Source organism: Ranitomeya variabilis, chromosome 2, assembly GCF_051348905.1.
Source record: "Ranitomeya variabilis isolate aRanVar5 chromosome 2, aRanVar5.hap1, whole genome shotgun sequence".
Taxonomy (NCBI): domain Eukaryota; kingdom Metazoa; phylum Chordata; class Amphibia; order Anura; family Dendrobatidae; genus Ranitomeya; species Ranitomeya variabilis.
In genome coordinates this window covers 990471262-990494491 of record NC_135233.1, presented here as the reverse complement: position 1 = coordinate 990494491, position 23230 = coordinate 990471262, and the positions used below count along the sequence as shown (strand labels likewise).

At 43.5% G+C, this 23230-nt stretch overlaps 1 protein-coding gene across 6 annotated transcripts in view; it reads right to left on the bottom strand.

Moving 5' to 3' along the window:
• KIF1A (kinesin family member 1A) overlaps window positions 1-23230 on the bottom strand; it is a 235892-nt gene that overhangs the window by 180623 nt on the left and 32039 nt on the right. For all 6 annotated transcript variants that reach the window (XM_077291029.1, XM_077291030.1, XM_077291031.1 and 3 more), the window contains exon 2: window positions 4906-5014. In XM_077291029.1, the coding sequence (XP_077147144.1) occupies window positions 4906-5011 (106 nt within the window). In that variant the 5' untranslated portion in view covers window positions 5012-5014. The remainder of the gene's footprint in view (window positions 1-4905; window positions 5015-23230) is intronic.

The window sequence follows — 23230 nt, the reverse complement described above, 5'->3', positions numbered from 1 at the left end:
ACGGACTGGCCGAGACTCTCCTGGCCCAAACAGGATAGCTTCTTGAATTTCTATGAGGCTGACATGGTCGGGTCAGGAGAGCCACAGTCAGTCAGTGCATTGTGGTCCTCTCTTGCACCAATTTCCACGGAATGAGTCTAACCCTTTTATCTGCCACTTTCATTTTGTCAGTTGAACTGAACTTTGATGTAATAATAAATCAGCAGGGGAATCCATTGAAAGATTAAAGAGTTCCAAACTCCTATCAGAAGAAGCTCACTGACAGATCCTCAGTTAATTCATTCTGCATTATTCAGGCTCAACCCGTGGCTGGGCCGATAACTTTAATGAGGCAGACAGACACACATCGTGATCTGTCTAACCTCAATGTTGGCACTGTCAGCCTTCTTATGGTGGACTGGACACAAAAGTACAGTCGACCACTCTTTTTTACCAGCCATAAGAAGGACAAAAATGGAGGCCAGACAAATTGACTCAGTCTGCCTTAAAAAAGTAAAAGGTCCCTTCAAGGGTTGCTCTTAAAGGGCCACTGTCACCCCCCTCCAGCCGTTATAAACTAAAAGAGCCACCTTGTGCAGCAGTAATGCTGCAGTCTAACAAGGTGGCTCTTTTAGTTTTTGATTCCTTTATTACCTCAATAAAGCGTTTTAAAAATTGGCCACAAATACCAGATTTTGTACCTGGAGGCGGTCCGAATCGTCCTCTATGAATCTCCCAACTGCCGTCACTCTTCTCTTCAGGGGCGATGGTCGCCACCCCCTTCGCGGTGTTTCTTCTTAAATCCGGCACATGCGCTGTGCGTGCCTGCCTGGGGCCTGCGCAGTCTTCATTGTCAGTCACAGCTCAGACGCAGGGTGCCTGACTGCGTCTGTGCGGGCAGTGCGGCCACCCTGTTGCTGAATCCCCGCCCCGCACTGTGTTATTCATTATGCACAGTGCGGGGCTGGCATCCCTGGGCATGCGCACTGCGCTGTTTAGACGCTCCCCAGCTCAGACGCTCCCCAGCTCAGACGCTCCCCCAGCTCAGACGCTCCCCCAGCTCAGATGCTCCCCCAGCTCAGACGCTCCCCCAGCTCAGACGCTCCCCCGCCTTCCCAGGAACCCCAGCCCCGCACTGTGCATAATGAATAACACAGTGCGGGGCGGGGATTCAGCAACAGGGTGGGCGCACTGCCTGCACAGGCGCAGTCAGGCACCCGGCATCTGAGCTGTGACTGACAATGAAGACTGCGCAGGCCCCAGGCAGGCACGCACAGCACAGGCGCCGGATTTAAGAAGAAACACCGCGAAGGGGGCGGCGACCATAGCCCCAGAAGAGAAGAGTGACGGCAGTTGGGAGATTCATAGAGGACGATTCGGACCACCTCCCGGTACAATATCTGGTATTTGTGGCCAATTTTTAAAACGCTTTATTGAGGTAATAAATGAATCAAAAACTAAAAGAGCCATCTTGTTAGACTGCAGCATTACTGCTGCACAAGGTGGCTCTTTTAGTTTATAACGGCTGGAGGGGGGGGTGACAGTGGCCCTTTAAATCAGACAATTTTCATGGCATCACACTGTAGCCCTGATGGAGCCACTGACATGTGACAAAGGCTAACATGACCCAAAGGTTTTCATTCATTGCAGTAAATTAAAATCCTGTAATCATTCTCTACTTCATGGACAATAGATAACAAGGACTTAACAGCTCCAATATTATGTCATGAAAAAACAAAAGGTTTTATTTTTCATGTATGTTTCACACAGTAAAATTTGCTTATGAGTAGCCATCTTGTTTCTGTAACTGCATCTATGGGACCTGATGGATTAGCGCCTTACAGATTCATCTCTGAGGTAAAGATATTATTAATACTGTGGCACATAGGTAAAGAAAATACCATATCACTATATATATATATATATATATATATATATATATATATATATATATATATATATAGGCTTATGCCACTGACTCCTTTCTAATTTATTAACCTGCTGCCATCCAATTCCTAAACGTGTTCTTTCCCTGAACTGATCAGTTTGTAGTGACCAGATTTCCATTCTGTGTTCATGTACCAGCTGATGGTGAGTGCCCTCCGCTCGCCTCCTCTGCTCAACACAAGGGGATTATGTGGGCACAGAGACTCCCTTTGTTCTGTCAGGACAACAGTGCTCCGTCAGCATGACCCGACCCATGCCAAATCCCAGAGAGACCACAGAAAACAATGGATCAGGGTCAAAAGAACGAGCCAAGAGGCACAGGGAAAAGAAGGGTCAATTCAGAAAAAGACAACATCACCAACCATCAGGGTTCAGCAGCATAAGTTACTACAAATGGATGATAAACCAGTGGGTTATAAAGTTACTAGAAGATGGCATTGACATGATTTGACAAGTTCCCAGCTGCCAATTTAGAAATAATAGCAAATAATAAGGCCGTATTACACTGTAGCAATAGATTCTACTTGATGCAGCATAATGAATGTTTGAACATTCATGGATTTGATTCAGTATTATTATTATTATTATTATTATTATTAATATTATTATCCTTTATTAGCAAAATTACTAAGCTTCATTAATTCTATTACCAGCAATTTGGGAACAGAAAAAATCCACTATGGATTAGGAACTGCTCTTTACTTATCCACTGACTTTTCCATTCCATCACGTTGTTTCTTCTCTTCATTTCATGTATATCATTATAACCCCCTGTAGGTTGTAGTAAGCAATAGGTGGCAGCAACCGCACTACACAGACATGGTTAATTCTCCCTTATGCTTTAAAGTATGCATTTTATGGTCAAAAAGGCAAGTTTATGGCAAATTTTTAATTTTTCAGTCAATAATTGTAAAGAATAATTACGGTATGTTATCGATTGTCCCTTTGGCCCAACACTTGTTGAACTTTCTCATCCATTTCTCATATAGAACTACTGGTGAATGGCATGTGAACATGTACAATATTATTTCCTATACTGGTTTGTTATACTTTCACTTTTCTGTAAGCATCTTATATGTTTGGTACAAATGCCCAATTTTATTAGAAACTTTTACTGAAAATGTTTTATGTGGTTACAATACACAAAATTGGAATTTTCAAACTTCAAAGCTAGACCTTCCCACCAGTACAAAAGTAAAGTTGCAAATCAGCTGGACCCACCAATTTTGGCAGGAAGACTAACCATTTTGTCAGAGATAAGGATCAGGGCCTCCACCATGTAAGAGATAGTTGTCAACCAAATGACCAGATAGCATTGAGTATGAGCACTAGACGCAAAAATACATGCACTTACACGCCTTGGCTGCTATCAATTAGGTTAATAATGGATGTCGGAGGGATGTTCTGACATGCTGAATGCAATTGGGAATACAAATCATTAAGATCTGCTTCTGACAGCTCCCATTGTAATTCCTGACTAATGTTGTCCCAGATGATGGGAGACAAGTCCGGAGACTCTGCATGCCATGGTAGCACATTTTGGCCTTTGAGACTGTGCACAGTAGCACAAGTAACATGAGGCCTGGCATTGTTGTTTTGAAAAACAGCTCTTGGAATATTTTGGAGAAATGGATGTATAACTGGTTCCACAACCAAATCAATGTAATGCCAAGTTGTTAGTGTACATTGCGTGAAGACTAAATGCGTACAGCTACCTAACAGATGTGATGTTACCTTGTGAAGGCCCCTTCATGGCATTGTCCACGAGGTCTCCAGATGGAGATCGGAAGCTGGAATTTGAGTAGTGGAGGCTGGAATGGAGGACTATCTTGAGCAATAAGTCCATATTTTGTCTTGAATGCACTCATAGCTGTAGAATGGTCTGGAGACTATGTGGGCAACACCATGAAGAGGCCTTCATGAGGTAATGTCCCACCTGTCCTATTCCCGGAATATGGTGTGTGGTGGCATAATGTATGGTAGTCTTCATTCCAGGTAAACTAATAGCTCGGCATTACATTGATTTGGTGGTGGAACTAGTGGTACAGCCATTTCTCTAGTGTCCTAGGAACCATTTCTCAACTTGACAACACCAGGCTGCATGTTGCTTAAGCTACTATGACTAGTCTGCTTGGCCTGAATGTGTTACCATGGCCTGCAGTGTCTCCAGACTTGTCCTCCATCGAGTGCCTCTGGAACACTAATGACTTGCAATTTGCAAAAAGAGCTGCCAGCAGTGGATATTGATTATGTGAATCTGCAAATACATTTAGAGTGGCATTAATAAACCTCATTGATATCATACCAAGGCGTGCAAGTGCTCATACTTAATTCTTATTCTAACAAATTGAGATGTTTTTATTTTTCTATGATTTGTATATCATTAACATGTCTATCCATCATATGATCTCCAAAACTCCCAAGACTTTTCCTTCTGGGGTTGCAATTTTAATGTTGAGAAGTGTATCTAATGTGTACAGCCAGCCATAACAAGAAAGGGGGCAGCATCCAAAATCTTCCAATGTATCAAATTTTTATTATTGTGACACCTTAGTGCATTGCATCATGTCAAAGAGATCAGCTTTTCTTATTAAGAAAAATGCCTAGTCTCCTTTGTGCTAAGATTGGATCTTCATTTCAATGATAAAAGATGTATGGGAGAGTAGATCTTCTCAATGTGATGTAAAAGGGGCTAAGATGTTGAAAAAAAATTTTTTTTTCAGATTATGCCTTATTCCTCATGATTTTCTGGGCCACACTTAACATACACCTGTCTTTTGTATAGCATATAAAGGAAGCATAAATGCTTGCAAGCTTTGAATGTCAAATGTTTTAAGAAACATGTCCACTATGTTTCTTCTTACCTCTGTTCTTGTATAAAATTTGCGTCAGTGGAAAAAAAATTCCAGAAATTTCAATATGAGTAAAATAATTTTTCATCTACCTCCTAGTGAGAACAGCAGTACACGAGATACTTACTGGTTATGTTTCCAGACATCTGGATGATGCATTTTGAATCTTTTCCAATTTCACGTGAGTTGAATGGCCGCACTCTGACTGCGACCTTCACGGATGCTCCCGCCATCTCCTGCAAAATAAAAAAACAGCTTGATCTTGATTCCTATGTTACATCAAACTGTGGACCAACTGTATGTTATATCCAGACATAGATATGGAAAACATAAGTCCCTTGTTTTCCTGTACATTTGAACAATGCTTTGTGATTTTGACGTCTTCCGTAAGTGTGAGGAGCTCACATTGTTACAGACAAGCAGATGGAAGCTCACCTTATCAAATATTCATATCTTATGTGAAGCCAACAAAGAAGCAAAAGAGTGGAAAGATGGAAGACATAGCCAGGCATTTCCATTTAAAAAAAAAAACGGAATATGAAGCTGATATTATTAGTAACGTGATATTCTCCACATCTAACCAGCACATCTCACAGTTTTCTTCTGTAATTTACAATGGAAGACATGTATTATGCCATGTCAACAGGAATGTTTCCCCTCAAAAATGGTAACTATGACTCTCCAGATCCATTCACAACTCCAATTATAGCGAATTCACAGCTCCAACTATGATGAATTTAAAAAGAAAAATATTTCAAAGAAATGAAATGAACCCTTCATGGTTCCCAGTGCCGCATATTGACAGTGTTAGTCTAAGGGCTTGTTCAAACAAACAAATAATAATGACATGTGCTGTCCGACCGAGTAAAAAATCAGACATCACGCTGACCAATATTAATCAATAGAGCTGTCCAGACTATCGTCTTTTCACAGGGATCACGTGTGTGTGAAAAAATCACATCGTGCAATATTCTCTTTTGACTCTCGGATCAGACACAGCCATTTAATTTTATGGGTGCGCAAAAAAAAGAAAAAAAATCGAACCCATGCGGAACATTCATATCGCATCCAATTTTTTGCGGATACATTGGCATTATTAACCTAGGAAACTGTATTTGATCTTGTACATTTTAAAATATTGATGTATGAAATCAGATGGATGGAACAAACAACTCATGGATGCTACACATATAGTAATATGGATGACAATACAGATGAAACTTGTCTGAGTTTTTTGGATGAAAATCAGACAATTTTTTATATGTTTCCTGGTCTTAAAGTGTAACTATCATTTTAATTTTTATTTCATAAATCAACAATACACAAGAAAATAAGCAACTATGGAATATTATCAGAGAAGTTTGTTTTTTTCTCTGCCAGGACTGATCAGATTACTGATGAGATGCTATGTTAGGCCCCCTTCACACGCCTGCTTAAAAAAACGTACACGTGACTCTCTGTGTGGTTTTCTGTTGGCAGTCGGCATGTACGTGTGTACCATCCGTGTGCCATCCATGTGTATGTGTGTGACATCTGTGTGCCGTCCGTGTGACAGGTACCAGAATACAATGCAGAATAGACATTACAGATTTTTAGGTGTTAAAGATGTGCAAAGATATACAGTAGATAGATAGATAGATAGATAGATAGATAGATAGATAGATAGATAGATAGATAGATAGATAGATAGAAAGTGGTCCATTCTTTGTAGGTGGAAAAACCTGCAAAATCGGCAGTAGTGTATCAAATACTTATTTTCCCCACTGTATATACCAGGAAGGGGACCAGGATGGGGGACATATATTCCAGGAAGGGGGACATGTATACCAGAAATGGGGACATATATATCAGGAAGGGATGGTGCCTGCAGACTAGACTGCATTTTCAAGGTAATAGGGTTTTAAAGGGAGCCTAACAAACTATTTTGCTAAACCTCTAGGAAACTACTGCCAGTTTGTGAAAGATTGAAGGTGAATCATGTAACCCTGTAAGGCAGGTGCTGGACCAGACACTTTACATAGATCATGTTGCAAAGTATCCTAAGGTGTGTGAACCTGTTGAGATAATACTAACTGCTTGCCAACCATCCCCAGGTCTCTGGGGTGAGACCTCTACGGACCAGAGCCAGTGGCAACTAGCAAGCCGTTTCCATTTTTTAAGAACACAGCTAGATCAAGGCTTTTTTAGAGCTTGAATCAGTTTACAATCACTATGTATGGTACTGTGCAGAAGTTTTAGGCAAGTGTGGAAAGATTTCTAAAATTTAAGAATGAAATGTTAATAGTTTATTTTTATCAAGTAACAAAATGCAAAGTGAATGAAAATAGAAATCGAAATCAAATCAATATTTGTCTTCAATACAGCTTCAAAGCATGAGTTCCTCCAGGTACACCTACACATAGTTTTTGACCTAATTCGGCAGAGAGGTTGTTCCAAACATCTTGGAGAACTAAACACGATCATCCATGATGTAGGCTTGTGCAAATACTTCTTTGTCTTCACATAATCCAAGACAGACTCGATGTGAGATCATGCCTCTATAGAGGTCATACAATCACTTGCAGGACTCCTTGTTCTTTTTCATGCTGAAGACAGTTCTTAATGACATTGGGCGTATGTTTTAGAGTTGTTGTCCTGCTGCAGACGCCTCTCTGATTGTATTATACAATGGATAAGTATCTGTATTTCTCAGAATTGAGGACACCATTCCTCCTGACCAAATCTCCAACTCCACTTGCTGAAATACAGCTCCAAACTTGCAGGGAACATCCACCATGCTTCACTGCCACCTGCAGACACTGGTTACTGTACCACTCTCCAGTCCTTTGGCAAACAAATTGCCTTCTATGGCAGCCAATATTTCACACTTTGACTCATCAGTCCAGAGAACCTTCTGCTATTTTTCAGCACCCAAGTTCTGATGTATTTGTGCATAATTGAGTCATTTGGGTTTGTCTTCATCTTAAGTTTGGTTTTTGGCCACAATTCTTCCATGAAGACCACTACTGGACAGACTACTCCAAAATGAACACTTGATTTGTGCAGCTTTGTGGTTTCTCCTGATGAAGAAGTTATAGATACTTCAAAACGCGTTGAGAATAAAACCGCAATCATCTCACTGTACCCTGGACTCTGAATGTTTCTTAGGGTGCTTTCACACTACGTTTTGCCACCCATTCATTGGCCCCCGTCCAGGCTTACTTCAGAACCCCCTGAAGACAGGATTCTGGCGTATACGCCTATGGGGCCATAGATTATAATGGTGCCGTCAGAGTGAATGTGTGCTTTGTCATGCATCATTTTAGGGCTTGTATGCCTGGAGCAGATGGACACCCAGAGGCAGTTTACTACATCTGAGTGTCCGCCTCCAGTAGGCATACAAGCTCAAAAATTATGCACGACAGAGTGCATATTCACTCTGTCGCCACCATTATAGTTTATGACCCTGTCGGAGTATACGCCAGAATCCCATTTTTCAGGGGCTTTGGACCTATGTCCTGAAAGGGTCAACGAACAGGTGTCAAAACGCAGTGTAAACGCATCCCTAATTCATACTGACGAGTAACGCAGCACACCCGCATCTCCTACAATTGATTTCTATGTTGGACCCCCAACCTGTGGAGCAGCTGGATTTATATCATGAGCTCCTAAAGTGTTGTGCTTTCTCATAATAATTAGTATTGCAGAGTTAATGATCTTGAGATATTCCTTATTCACACAGTTTATTTGAGATATATTCATTTCTGAAGCCTAATGATTTATCATTCCTGCCACATAACAGATGTTGAAGCAAGAAGATTTATTACTGGATGAAACTGAACTGATTAGAAAGTGTAAAAACGACTAACTAGAACAAGCTCCTGTAGATTAGTACATTATGGAGGAACAAGTGCGTTCAAGTACCTAAAGGTGCCATTGTTCTGTAATGTTAAAGAACAGTCCATCTATAGGGAAACTATAGCTCTTATGTAATTCCAGAAGAACACTACAAATTTCAGTTACTTAGGCTTCTTCTACAACCTTAGGGTATGTGCACACGTTAATTTGCAGTAGACATTTCTGCATCAACAACATGTCTCCTCACAGAAAAATGCTGAATAAAAAAAGTGCTTTTTTGTTTTACGTTTTTGATACTTTTTTTAAGCATTTTCCCCCCCATTCATTAGAATGGGTGAAAAATGTTTCAAAAATGCTGAAAGAATTGACATGCTGCAGGTCTGAAACTGCTTCAAATATGCAAAGAAAAAATAAGCAACGTGTGCATAAGATTTCAGAATTCTCATTCACTTTGCTGGGACAGTAAAATGCTGCAATTTTCACGGCAAAAACTTTCAGGAAAAAGAGATTACAGGATTCTCCGGGGGTGTAGATTTAGGCTGCTCTGCATTATTAGCAAGTGAGCAACGCCTCATTGGTAAAGACCATAAGAATTAGCAATAAATAAAAAAGTCCATATCTCTATGGTGGATTTAAAAAAAAAAAAAAATGCAACAAAAACAGAATTTTCAGGGGAGCAGCAAGAATAAAATAAAAGCAAAAACTAGTCACTTTTGACCTGGTGACCAAAGTTCTATGCATTCTTATGTTGTTATTCATTGTAGCACCCTATTAATTAATGGCAGAAGTGGATGTGACATTTGTAAACCCAGAATAAGTTAGTGTACCTAAGCTGCCCTGATAAAGTCTAAAAATATTTTATTGAGTAAAATGACCCTGAAAGTCGTCTTTGCCCCAGATGCATTGCTAGTGTGCTGTGAATATTAATGGGCTGGCTCTCTACTGAGTGAATTCAGATTCTGCACTAGAGATTTAACTGACCTATTATACTATATGTTATTAATATTAGAATACACATGCACAGGAACACCTAATCAAGAAAACTGAAGGCCGCTGTAAATGCTAATGAAAGATGCTGCCTAATTATGCACAGGACTAGATGTTATTTTAACCATTTATGCCTATGATTGGGCATATCAAAATTAACTATCAGGTACATGACTTGCAGTTTCAGGATTTGTCAAAGAAGCATTGCTATGCTCCAAAAACTGCAGACACAGCTCAAATGACTTCTCTTTTCAGCGAACCTTCCAGGTCGGTTAATGCTATAGAGCCGATGCAGGTAGAGCAAGCCAAACTCTCTGTACAAGAGCAACAATGGAGGTATCGTGACAACGTGTGCATGTACTGTGGTGGCAAGGGCCATTATGTTCATCAGTGCCCAATGAAGCCCGGAGAACCCGCACATCTAGGGTTGGTCGGAGAGTTGACCCTAGATAAGAGAAATTGCTCCAAAACTGGTGACCGAAGCTACCCTGTGTTGACAGGAGAGGTCCCTCTCTGCGGCTGCACATTTGGATTCTGGCAACTTGATCCTTCTGATTCTTGTCCGTTGACTTCAGCTCCCTACACAACAGCTGGATCACCCCCTGTCTATTGCCTCCATTGAAGCAATATTTCTGGCAGAACGTATTTGTTATATCACACTGCCAGTCACCCTGTAGACTGGAACTGAGCATTCTGAAAAAATGTCTTCCTACATGCTAAGTCCGTAGACACAGTTTTTCTAGGCCTCTCATGGTTGTGTCCACCGGCCACGTGCATCAGTGGGGATTGTATTGTGCTACCAACTGCTTTGCTAAGATCGTGCCCAAGATTCCTCCTCCCATGCCTTCGGTCCTTTCCTCTTCCCATGGCTGGGTATTTCCTCTGTCCCTGCCTGAAACTCGTGTCTTCTGCTAAAAACACCTGCACCCCTGCCATACTTGAGCCTTGTCTCTGATGGTCTGTTCGAAAAAGGGGGAAGCATAAAGGGGCGTACTGTCACAGCTGTAACACGCGCGCATTCCCGACTCTGTGCTATTCACTGCGTTCGCCAATTTGCTTATCCTCATGACAGGCCGCCACACTGACTCTTCATGCAGCACATGCCTAATGCCTCCACATGGCTACACGGAGAGCATGGCCATATCCTGCAGGAGTTTAACCCTGCTGTATCCTGCAGGGTTTGGATTCCCCAACCAATCACCAACTAACAGGTGCTATATTAGGCAGTGCCGCTCTCCACAACTTTACCTGAGCTTAGGTTCCAGTTTGCTGTTAGAGACGAAAGAGTGCCGTGGGCGGTAGTTCCAAGGCGTTGACAAGCAGAAAAGCTAAGAAAGGGCCATATTGGCAAAGTAGCTCTCCTAAGGGCAACAAGGACGCTGAAGTACAGGACTCTCGCTTACTGAACTGTAGTGTTCTTATTAGGGACAAGGGAAGCTCCCGATGCACTGTGCTGGGTTGTGGTGAAGGCAGAGGCTATAACTGAGGAAGAATTGTGTGAGTTTAGGAAGTAAAGAAAGAAGCTGTATAAAGATATTTTGTGTGTTAAGAGAAACATTCATGAAGATTTGTATTCGCTAACCACTCCTCCCCATACTCGTCCCCACCTTATGGTTCAGTAAAATACAGTTTATTTTTTTGTGGTAGTCTCTTTCATTGAACGCTATAACATCTGGTCTGGTGAAAGTGTTCCAAAACGCGCGTTGTGGCAGGCACCGAGACCTTCTACTTGCCTGCACCTGTTTGCACTTTACGGTGATGTATATATGTTATCTCTCTTCCATCATGGTTATACACTGTGTTCCAAATTATTATGCACATAGTTTAGGAGTGATAAGGTTATACTTTTTCTGTTTGTCATTTAAACTCATTGATGGTGATGTGTGTCAGGGCTCTTTATATCACTGAAAGCAATTGCAGATACCTGTGCAAATTAGTTTGGCAGGTGTGTCCAAATAAAGGCAAGACTACTTAAGAAGGCTGTTCCACATTATTAAGCAGCCTACATTTTTTGCCAAAATGGGAAAAAAAAGGATGTGTTGGCTGCTGAGAAGCAACAAATTGTGGAGTATTTAGGTCAAGGCATGACTACAATCAACATTGCCAAGACACTTCATCGTGATCATCGCACAATCAAGAAGTATGTCGCTGATTCCCAGCACACACGTGTGCGCGCTGATAAGGAAAAATTGAGGACTCTTTCCAACAGTCAATTGCGTAAGGTTAAAAGAACAGCTGCAAAAATGCCTTGTCATAGCAGCAGACAAGTTTTTGAAGCTGCTGGTGCCTCCAACGTCCCCAGAACAACAAGATGCAGGGTCCTTCAGAGGTGCGTAAGCCATCCTGTTGACCACCTCTATCCACTGGACACAAGCAGAAACGGCTCCAGTGGGCCAAACGATACATGAAGACTGACTTCCAAACTGTTTTGTTCACCGATGAGTGCCGTGCAACGCTCGATGGTCCAGATGGATGGAGTGGAGGATGGCTGGTTGATGGACACCCCATGAAAACACGGCTAAGGCGCCAACAAGGAGGAGGTGGAGTAATGTTTTGGGCTGGAATCATGGGGAGAGAGATTGTCGGCCCCTTTATGATCCCTGAAGGGGTAAAGATGAACTCCATAATCTATGTGGAGTTTCTAAAACAACACTTCCTGCCATGGTTCAAGAGGAAGAACCGTGCTTTCCGCAGCAAGATCATTTTCAGTCATGATAATGCACCGTCTCATGCTGCAAAAAACACCTCTGCATCTATGGCTGCTATGGGCATAAAAGAGGACAAACTTATGGTGTGGCCACCATCTACCCCTGACCTCAACCCCATAGAGAACCTCTGGAGCATCATCAAAAGGAGTGTCTATGATGGCGGGAGGCAGTTCACATCTAAGCAACAGCTCTGGGAGGGTATTCTGTCCACATGCAAAACAATTTAAGCAGAAACCATCCAAAAACTGACAAATTCAATGGACGAGAGAGTTCAGAAGCTTCTTTCGAACAAGGGGTCCTATGTGCAAATGTAACATCACCTAGAATAAACTTTTCACTTGAAAACTGTTTGATTTTATTTTGTAATAAGCTGATAATGCTTAGAACTTGACAATTGACCATTTTTTTGTTCAAAATAAAAAAAAGGTTGAAAACTCTGCTGTGCATAATAATTTGGAACATGCATTTTAAGTGTTTATTTTTTTTAAAAAGATACTGTTTTCATAGGCAGTTTGTTCCAAAACATTGCAATTATACTAGAATAGTAGATGACTGGAAAATAACAATGACTGCAATTCAGATAGGTAATTTAGAGAAAATATGAGGAAATATTATTTGCATAAACACACAGTGGAACACAGTGTAGGTTATATTATAAATTGGTATTGCACGGCCCATTATATGACCTAAGTATGTATATATATATATATATATATATATATATATATATATATATATATATACTAGCTGTACTACCCGGCTTCGCCCGGGTTAATGACTGCTGTTAGCAAAATAGAATGTGTTAACAAAAATGTATTCTGCACGCAAAAACCACAAATCAAATAGATAGAAATGTAATTATTAAAAGGCAAAAACTATGCTAATAGAAGTGCAGCGCCCCAGAGTCCTGGTCGTTGCAGTACTGTGGCTCCGCCACTATGGGGAGCTATGGTGCGTCTGATGGCACTGAAGGAGTTCATCTGATCAGGTATCACAGACACCAATACATTTCACAGTCGGGCCTCCGGGGGGAGCTAAGGGTTCTATTCACTAGGCCACTCCCCACCATAGTGGGTAAACTGGGGGTCAGGCAGGAAGTTAGATCAGAAAGCTGACTGGGTTGGAACCAGGCAACACCTTGTGGCAGAGGGTGTTGTGGGGGAAGATACAGTAGGGTCTCTGTCAGGGGTGGGATCCTGACAGAGGCTTGGCAACTTGAACGAACGTAACGGGACCGTGCCTGCTCAGGATAGCGGCGGTGCCCAAGGAAGGATTGGAAGCAAGATAGATTGTGCTGAGTGAGAAACGAGATCACGCAAAAGGAGAAATACCAGTAGGAGTCGTGCTGTAAGACCGAAGCAACATCCTACTGAGGCGCACTACCGGTGGCCGGAACGCCGAGGGAGTATCATAACATTCAGCTTCAAGCAATACTCCAAACAGCGGCAGGACAGTCAGTCTAAGGCGGGCTGTCTAACTCAAATCCCCTATGCAGTCTTGGGGGGCAACTTGTGGAGAGGGGCGACTCTAGGGTCCCGGAAGAGCTCCGAGCCTACCCGTCAAACGGGTGCCGTCCCAACCAGAACACCAGGGAGGGACGGAGGATTAGCAGAACATCATCTAATCGAGTTGTGAGGGAACTTAAGAAACAGACACAACAGTTGTGGGGACTTCCTGTAAGCACAGCAGGGAAGGACCACAACACCTAGCGCTAGAAGGAAGGCACAGATTTCCACCTGCTAAGAGAACTCTGGAGGTGCCATTGGGCCGGCCGGACTTGCGCAGCCTGGTGAACCGTATTCTGGACTGAGGACCCAGAGACCTTCAGTAAAGAGGTAAAGAGACTGCAACCTGGTGTCCTCGTTATTTACTGCACCACCACCACCATCCACATCTTTCATTTACTGTGCGCCCCTCGGCAGGGTCACGGACTGGGCCTAGCCACCGTGACAACCCCAGAGCAGAGACTCAGAGGCCCGGTACCGGGTACATCTCGGCCCTGCGGCAGTGGGGGCGCTACAAACTTGGCGTCACGAACAGGATCTACTTAAGCCTGAAGAATCAGGTCATGTGTGCCTTGGGACTGTGATTTGTTGTGCTTGGACTGTACTTTATTACAAAGACTGGGCTGCTCCATTTACCGCCAAAATCCGCCGCCATTACAGCGCTGAGAAGAGCGCAGGAGGAGAAGAGGGGCGTGGAGTGGGCGTAGGCAAGCTGGAGAGCGCGAATAATAATGGCCGCCCAGTCTAAATATTTCTGTGTCCTGAGGACGTGTCCGTCAACAGCTGAGGTCCGCCTCCTGATCCTGTTTGGAGGGTGGAGACCATGGAGATGGGGCCGCCCACGAAAGAGACCGCGGGAAGAGGACACTGGAGAAGGAGAAAAGATGGCGACACCGGGAACATCGCGTGGGACTGACCCGATCCAGCCTGAGGCTGCTCCACTCGACACAGCCCCAGATGCGCCAACCTTGCGGGGACTGACCCTCACGGAGCCACCGATGGGCCGACCCCCCTTGCCACCGTCTGAGGAGTGTGTAGCTGCAGCCGAGGCCCGCCGGATAGCACGCCGCTTGGAGGCTGATGCCCGCGTGCTCGCTCGGCTGGGCCAGCCCACGGAGGTCCGTTTGTCTCCGGTGTCCCCCGCTCCTCCCAACCCGGCCGCGGCTGAAAGTGCGCTGCAGACGCAGGGCCTGAAGATCATGCCAGAGGCCGAACACCTGCGGCGCTTGGTGGCTGCATGGCGAGACCGACCACAACCGGCAACCCAGGTTGATCTGACCTACGTCGCAGAGGTCCCATCGTCCCACTGGGGTGTAGTGGTCTCCTTCAACCCCCGACATGGAAGAGGGGTTATACAGGAGATCGGGGAGCCGCTACAAGTCCACGTGGACCGGGAGGAGGTAGAGCCTTGCGGAGGAAGGTACGCTCGCGACCTGGAGCCAGGTGATGCTGTAACTTACACCAGGTGGAGGAGGGCAACAGGCGAAGCTGGCTGGATGGCGCGGGGCGTCCAGCGGTGCGTCGCACTCCAAGCCACTGCCGGGGCATCAGAGGGTGAACCTCCTGCTGCAGAAGCCACAGAACCTGTCCCTGCGGAGCGGCGGGGAACCCGGACCCACCATGTACCTTGGGGGCGTTTAGGGTTAACTCTTAAGGGGATCCTTTTGTTGACCCGGGATCCCTATTGTTTTGTTTATTTTTCTGAGTTTTTTGTTGTACAAGTTTTCAGTTGAAAAGAACTGCCGCAATCATGAACAGTGCATGATACAAACTTTTTGTACATAGTTTGCACCTTATTAAAGGTGCTCCCTACTGGTTTTACTTCAAAAAGGACTCTTTGTGAAGATACCACACTGGAACCTTTGCCGAGTACGGACTGGTAGCTTGAGAAGACGTGCTACCTCATAGAGACTTGGTCCCCTCTTAAAGGGGACGTTCATGTGTTGCACTTAAATGGTGATATTGCTTTAAAGGCTAAGAGATAGCAATAATGTTTGATGAAAGAAAGTGATGATAATGTTTATATGAGAAAGTTATATGTATCCAACTAGTTAATCGTAAAGAAATGCTGATGAGGTTCTCCGAAAGAAAGTGAAAGATAGAAGAAGGATGCAGTGGGCCCGTAGGGGTAGACGTGGTGTCCAGCATGCATGTTAGTGAGAAAAATAATGAGAAGGTTTAATGTTCGATAAAAGAAACTGTTTTTGATAATGTTGATAGATAGTGGGGATAGAAGGTGAACCCTGAGTCCTCAGAGGAGTCATGTAAAAATGGCTCGGTGCTCTTAAACTGAAAGTAATGTTATGTTCTATACTGTGTATAGTAGTTGAAAAGGCAGTAGGCCCGGGCTGAACGGGGCGGTCCTGCATAGAAGGGAGAGGCAGTAGGTCTGGTGCCGTTAGGACAGGCGGTCCTGCAGATTTAAAGAAGGAGAATGGAAAAGTTAAATTGCCTTATAATGTGATTATAAGAAGGTCTTTAGTGGATGCAGAGTGTATGTCCTTAAAGGCAATGTTAAATTATTATTCAACAATTTTGCACTTAGTAGAATACCCAGTTGGGTAAAAGGAAAGTTAATTATAGCATGTTGCTATGATATCTAACCATGTTTGTAACGTTCAAGTGTCCTCACCTCCCATAAAGGGAAGCTCTGTTTAAGTATACTTATTGTTATTGCACTCAACAAAACTGTATGTCTTTTTGCTAACTTGTATTGTTGTTTTCTTCCCAGTCCCGGAGTACTGTGTTTAACCAGGGGGGAGTGCAGCGCCCCAGAGTCCTGGTCGTTGCAGTACTGTGGCTCCGCCACTATGGGGAGCTATGGTGCGTCTGATGGCACTGAAGGAGTTCATCTGATCAGGTATCACAGACACCAATACATTTCACAGTCGGGCCTCCGGGGGGAGCTAAGGGTTCTATTCACTAGGCCACTCCCCACCATAGTGGGTAAACTGGGGGTCAGGCAGGAAGTTAGATCAGAAAGCTGACTGGGTTGGAACCAGGCAACACCTTGTGGCAGAGGGTGTTGTGGGGGAAGATACAGTAGGGTCTCTGTCAGGGGTGGGATCCTGACAGAGGCTTGGCAACTTGAACGAACGTAACGGGACCGTGCCTGCTCAGGATAGCGGCGGTGCCCAAGGAAGGATTGGAAGCGAGATAGATTGTGCTGAGTGAGAAACGAGATCACGCAAAAGGAGAAATACCAGTAGGAGTCGTGCTGTAAGACCGAAGCAACATCCTACTGAGGCGCACTACCGGTGGCCGGAACGCCGAGGGAGTATCATAACATTCAGCTTCAAGCAATACTCCAAACAGCGGCAGGACAGTCAGTCTAAGGCGGGCTGTCTAACTCAAATCACCTATGCAGTCTTGGGGGGCAACTTGTGGAGAGGGGCGACTCTAGGGTCCTGGAAGAGCTTCGAGCCTACCCGTCAAACGGGTGCCGTCCCAACCAGAACACCAGGGAGGGACGGAGGATTAGCAGAACATCATCTAATCGAGTTGTGAGGGAACTTAAGAAACAGACACAACAGTTGTGGGGACTTTCTGTAAGCACAGCAGGGAAGGACCACAACACCTAGCGCTAGAAGGAAGGCACAGATTTCCACCTGCTAAGAGAACTCTGGAGGTGCCATTGGGCCGGCCGGACTTGCGCAGCCTGGTGAACCGTATTCTGGACTGAGGACCCAGAGACCTTCAGTAAAGAGGTAAAGAGACTGCAACCTGGTGTCCTCGTTATTTACTGCACCGCACCACCACCACCATCCACATCTTTCATTTACTGTGCGCCCCTCGGCAGGGTCACGGACTGGGCCTAGCCACCGTGACAACCCCAGAGCAGAGACTCAGAGGCCCGGTACCGGGTACCCCTCGGCCCTGAGGCATTGGGGGTGCTACAGAAGCATTTCACAACATATATTAGCTTTGTTATACTGAGAATGTCTTTGTTGCCTATATTAACCAATCAGAGCTCAGATTAATTAACTGTAGCAAAATAGAAGCTGAGCTGTGATTGGTTGCTATTGGCAGCCTGATAAATCCCCAGCCAACAGGAAGCCCACCCCCTGGCAGTATATATTAGCTCACACATACACATAATAGACTGGTCATGTGACTGACAGCTGCCGTATTTCCTATATGGTACATTTGTTGCTCTTGTAGTTTGTCAGCTTATTAAATCAGATTTTTATTTTTGAAGGATAATACCAGACTTGTGTGTGTTTTAGGGCGAGTTTCATGTGTCAAGTTATGTGTGTTGAGTTGCGTGTGGCGACATGCATGTAGCGACTTTTGTGAGATGAGTTTTGTGTGGTGACATGCGTGTAGCAACATTTTGTGTGTCGAGTTGCATGTGACAGGTTAGTGTAGCAAGTTGTGTGCAGCAAGATTTGTGCATGGCGAGTTTTATGTGTGGTGCGTTTTGAGTATGTGCAAGTTTTGTGTGAGGCAACTTTAGCATGTGTTGCAACTTTTGTACATGTGGCAATTTTTCTGTGTGTGCAAGTTTTGCATGAGGTGAATTTTCCATGAGGTGAGTTTTGCACGTGTGGCGAGTTTTGCGTGAGCCTAGTTTTGCATATGGTGAGTTTTGCATGTGGAGAGTTTTGCGCGTGGCGAGTTTTGAGTGGTGACTTTTGTGTTTCGACTTTTATGTGGCGAGGTTGGTGTGTGTGTGGTGAAATGTGTGCTGAGGGTCGTATATGTGTTCAAGCACGTGGTAGTGTGTGGCGCATTTTGTGTGTGTGTTCATATCCCCGTGGTGGTGTGGTGATTATCCCATGTCGGGGCCCCACCTTAGCAACTGTACAGTATATACTCTTTTTTTTATTTTTTTTTTATATAACCTGTTGGATGCATCTATTACCTCCTATAAGTTGTATATAATATTGAGTGCTTTATGTAAATTCTGGCATGCAGGGTTCCTAGTGCCCTATTTTTTAATTGGGTGATCGTTCACTGTTGTCACTGCCTTCTTGCCCCCCACAATAAAGCAAGTTTTATTAGACCTATGGTTGTCATTTGGGTTTTTTCCCTCCCTCCCTTTTTCTATGGCATGTTTTTGACAACCGGTCTTTCTACAGGTCCACGGCAATTATTATTCCTGGGCATTAATAATTTCTAATTTTGACTAATATTGTGTACAGTATTGCCCAGATGTTTATTAATAGTATTTTGCCTCTGGTCACTCCCATTTTTGTTTAACATCTGGTCCTGGCCATCCTAAGTCACCGGCACCATGCGGCCTGCAAGGGCCAAGCGCTCCTGTAGTTAAAGTCCATACACCCATACAGGACCTCTATTTTCATGCAGCTGCCGCGGCGTGAAACACGAGTACCTTGTCCACAGGTTCCACCCCGCGCCACACTACAATAATAGTGTAGAGTTTATACCAAGCCCACTTTCAGTCACACTAGCACATTCAGGTCAGAAGCTGGATGCAATGTTGATGACCACTCATCGGAGCCTGCCCCTCAGCAACAAGGAGGTCAAGAATTGGGGAGTGGTGTGCTCCTGAAAACACATGGTGAGACTGCCCCTTTAATACAGTCATAAGGATTGTACTTTATGAATGAATTTATGTTCTCTACAAATTAAAATGTCTTGCTAGAAAATGTCTTCAGCGAAATGAATTAATTTTTATTATTGTAGAATGTAGAACATTATAGTAACACGAAATGGAATGGTCATTTTATTCTGGACATCTACCTAATAGCGCTTTTGACCTCCATTAGCTTCCCAGAGGTCAGACCCCACCGGTCAGGAATTTTTCACCTATCTTTTCACTAGACCACCCCTTAAACTTCTATTCCCCATAACAAAACACAAACATGGTGAGTTTTTATACAGTCATCATCTGACATCATTGGTTACCCCAAGCCCAAACAAGCAACTACAATATTATCAATGCAAAGATGGGGGCTCCTCTAGAAGATTCAAAGATGATGCAGAGTTTTAGTAATGGCATCATATTGTCGGACATACTGTAAGACTACCGACTAATGTCTACCACTTTTTGCGAGCCCTGTGACAATATTTTGTTCATGTATTGCAGATATAACCATTATGTTGTGTTATATCCAGGACGCACAGACATCATGGCATTCCCATTAGAAAACTAATGTTGTTGTTAAGAAGAAAACATGAGCAGAGGACGGCCATTGTCACACTTTGGAGACGGGCATATTGTAGATGGTGATCAGACGCTTTATGTGGAAATGTCATTATTCTGCTCATTAACATAAAGCTCAGCTGCTAGGCAACAGTAACCTTCCTCATCCACCTCTCAGCCTCCATTCTTCCACACAGCATGGCTGACTAGGCCGTTCTGCAAGTAATATCATCCATTCAGAACAGGAATGGGCAATGTTCCAGGGGATGCAGGGAAAAAGAAAATGACTGCTTTCCCATCATGTCTTCAAGCCTTTCACTATGCATTAAGGTTCAGACTGATGCATTCTACAAATGCAGGATCATGGGCAAGATCCGAAATAATATCACAATGAAGTAAAGTATACAGGAAATGGGAACGATATTTGGATGCTGTAAATTCCTGACTGAAGACAGATTGCCATGCTTGTTCCTCTCCTCTATAATTATGTTACTTATGTCATTAGGCTGTCTAAAGCCCCCCATACACTTTAGACCAGACATGGATAAAGTGTGGCTCACAGGCCACGTCCTGCCCTATGTTTGTCCTAGTCTGGCCCGCGCACCGAGACAGCTGGAGGGCCGAAAACAGTTTCCCATGGGCCACACCATGCAACTGCCTTTCCCCACCCGATGTCCTGATGTCTCCACTATCTGCATCCTCAGGATGCTAATAGCGTTGTATATAATGACTGAGACAGCAGACATGATGACGTCACTACATCGATTTGCGTCTGCTGTGCGGAGCATTAGTGTACACACCAAAGAGTTTAGCAGAGCGCCAGAGGAACAGGGGCAAGGTGGGTATGTGCTGTTTTCATTTTTAATGTGTGGGATGTGTGTCTGTATATAGGAGGGTTATGCGGGGGCTCATACTGTACATAGGAGACTATGTGGAGCTCATACTGTGTACAGGGGACTATGTGGGGCTCATATTGTATACAGGAGGCTATGTGGGGCTCATACTGTATACAGGTGGCTATATGGGGGCTTATACTGTATACAGGGGGCTATGTGGAGGCTCATACTGTATACAGGGAGCTATGTGCAGGATCATACAGTATATAGGAGGGTGTCAGCATACTTGATTCTGTTCAATATTAAATGATACAATTAATATTAATCTAAAATTATAATTAATATGTTAATATTATTAATATTGAGCTAAATTAATTTCAGCATATTGGTTCGGCACTCCTCAACAGTTATGGTCTCTCATGTGGCCCCCCTGGAAAATTAATTGCCCAACCCTGTTTTAGATGAATGTTGTTTCAGCTGATCGTTAGTCCAGCAGTTATTTCCGTCTTTTCTCTCAGACATCTTTGGAGGCATCTTACCTCCCCCGACAACTATTTGTTGGGTGTCCCCATACACAGTAGGCTATCTGTCGAACCTGCCGATATCAGCGGGTTCGAACTACGTTAGCCTAATGTGTATTGAGGCCTTAAATCTCTGTTCACGTTTGCATTTTTATAATGGAATAAAAGTCTGGCTTCCAGAAAACAGTACACAGACCCCATAACAATCAATGGAACCCCTCTATTTCTGTTTGCATAACTAATGCAAACAATCACTTAGGCTATGTTCACACGTTGCATTTTTGCTGATTTTTTATGCAAATTTTAATCTGTTATAATAATCTTTTTTCTCTTATTGTATGGCAATGAGAGTTCATTCTTGTTCTCAGTTTCTGCCCTGTCTCACCTACATACAGACCCCCAGTTGGATATTTAGTACAAATGATTAGGTACACCACATACAATAAGAGAAAAAAGAATGGATCTACCTGTGGCAATACATTTCTGTCTCCCGGATCATAACATTATGGACATGAAATTACTTGTATTAAAAGTTAGCTTCAAATCTCAAAGAGACAGAAGAATATGGGAATATAAACTGATGATAAACTTTGGCACTCTTAGTGCAGGAATGAATGTGTCGCATGGATTTATGTCTTTTTACATCAACTAAGGAACTAAGGAATTTGCCCCTCAGACCATGTTGGGTCATCACAACAGAACCAGACCCCAATCAGAGGACAATAAAACATTCACACTCCTTATCTAAGAACTGGTCCAATATTTATGGACATAACTGTTTATCACTCATGGTAATTCTGCTTCATGTCACCTGGCTTATCCATGTTTTTTTCTTCTGTGATGTGTTGTGCATAAATATGTGATTCTCCAGAATTTCTTTTAGTCTATGCCTGATGAAGAGACCTGTGAAGTCTCGAAAGTTTGCAATTTGTTACCATCTTTTCAGTTAGCCATTAAAAGTTATCAACTACTGAGGACTCTCAATTCTAAATATTTTACAGTTCCTTGTAGAAATGGCAGAAACGTTGGTGGGTATTCCCCACAAGGTGAAGGTTAGTTGCAGCTGAATGTGTTGCTCTTCCGGAGTGCTGCCGGTGGCAGACACTTCTGTCGCTCCTTTCTGCGGCGGTGCTGTGGTGTTTTGGGGAATACCCACCAACGTTTCTGCCATTTCTACAAGGAACTGGACACCAGATAGTTCTTCCATCGGCTACAAAGAGGTATTAACTTTACCACCAACTCTTGTTTTCATCTTCTGTGGAATATTAGATTCCGACCTTCCACTCTGCAGATATTTGAATGAAGTTTGCAGCAACCCATGTGCCTTTATGATAACTTATTAAGATTGCAGATTAGATCTATCTATTAGTGTCTTCATTAATCAATTTAGGGGATACAATCTAGAGCAAAAAAATCTATATGTGTTTAAATTTTAAGCTGTGTTTTACAGGACCACCATAAGCTATGAGATTTCAGAAATGTCATACACAAACATTTTTTTCCTGACTGAGTTGGAAAACTGCAATGTTTTTGGAAACTGCAGCATGTCACTTCTTTCAGCGTTTTTGCAGCGTTTTTCACCCGTAGAAAGCAATGAGTAAGTGCAAAAATGCAGCACAAAAACGCATCTATCAGGTTTTGCTGCGTTTTTAGTGAAAAAAAGCAGGTACAGCAGTATGTGAAAGTACATTTATGTGACGTATAAGTGAGATTATGGTAGGTTGGTTCTCACAGTTCCTGTTCTACAGCAACAGATTACAAGCCTCGGAAACCAGTTTTTGCAATCGAGTCACAACAAATCTTCTAACTAGTGTTCCTGTCCCATTTTAGCCCCTTCATTTCCTCTGCTTGTCTTCCAGGAGTCTACAACTGTCAGCCCAACATCATCAATTTGTAATACAAATTAGCTGTATAAATACTGGAATGGAATTAATTCTGTAATTTCCAGT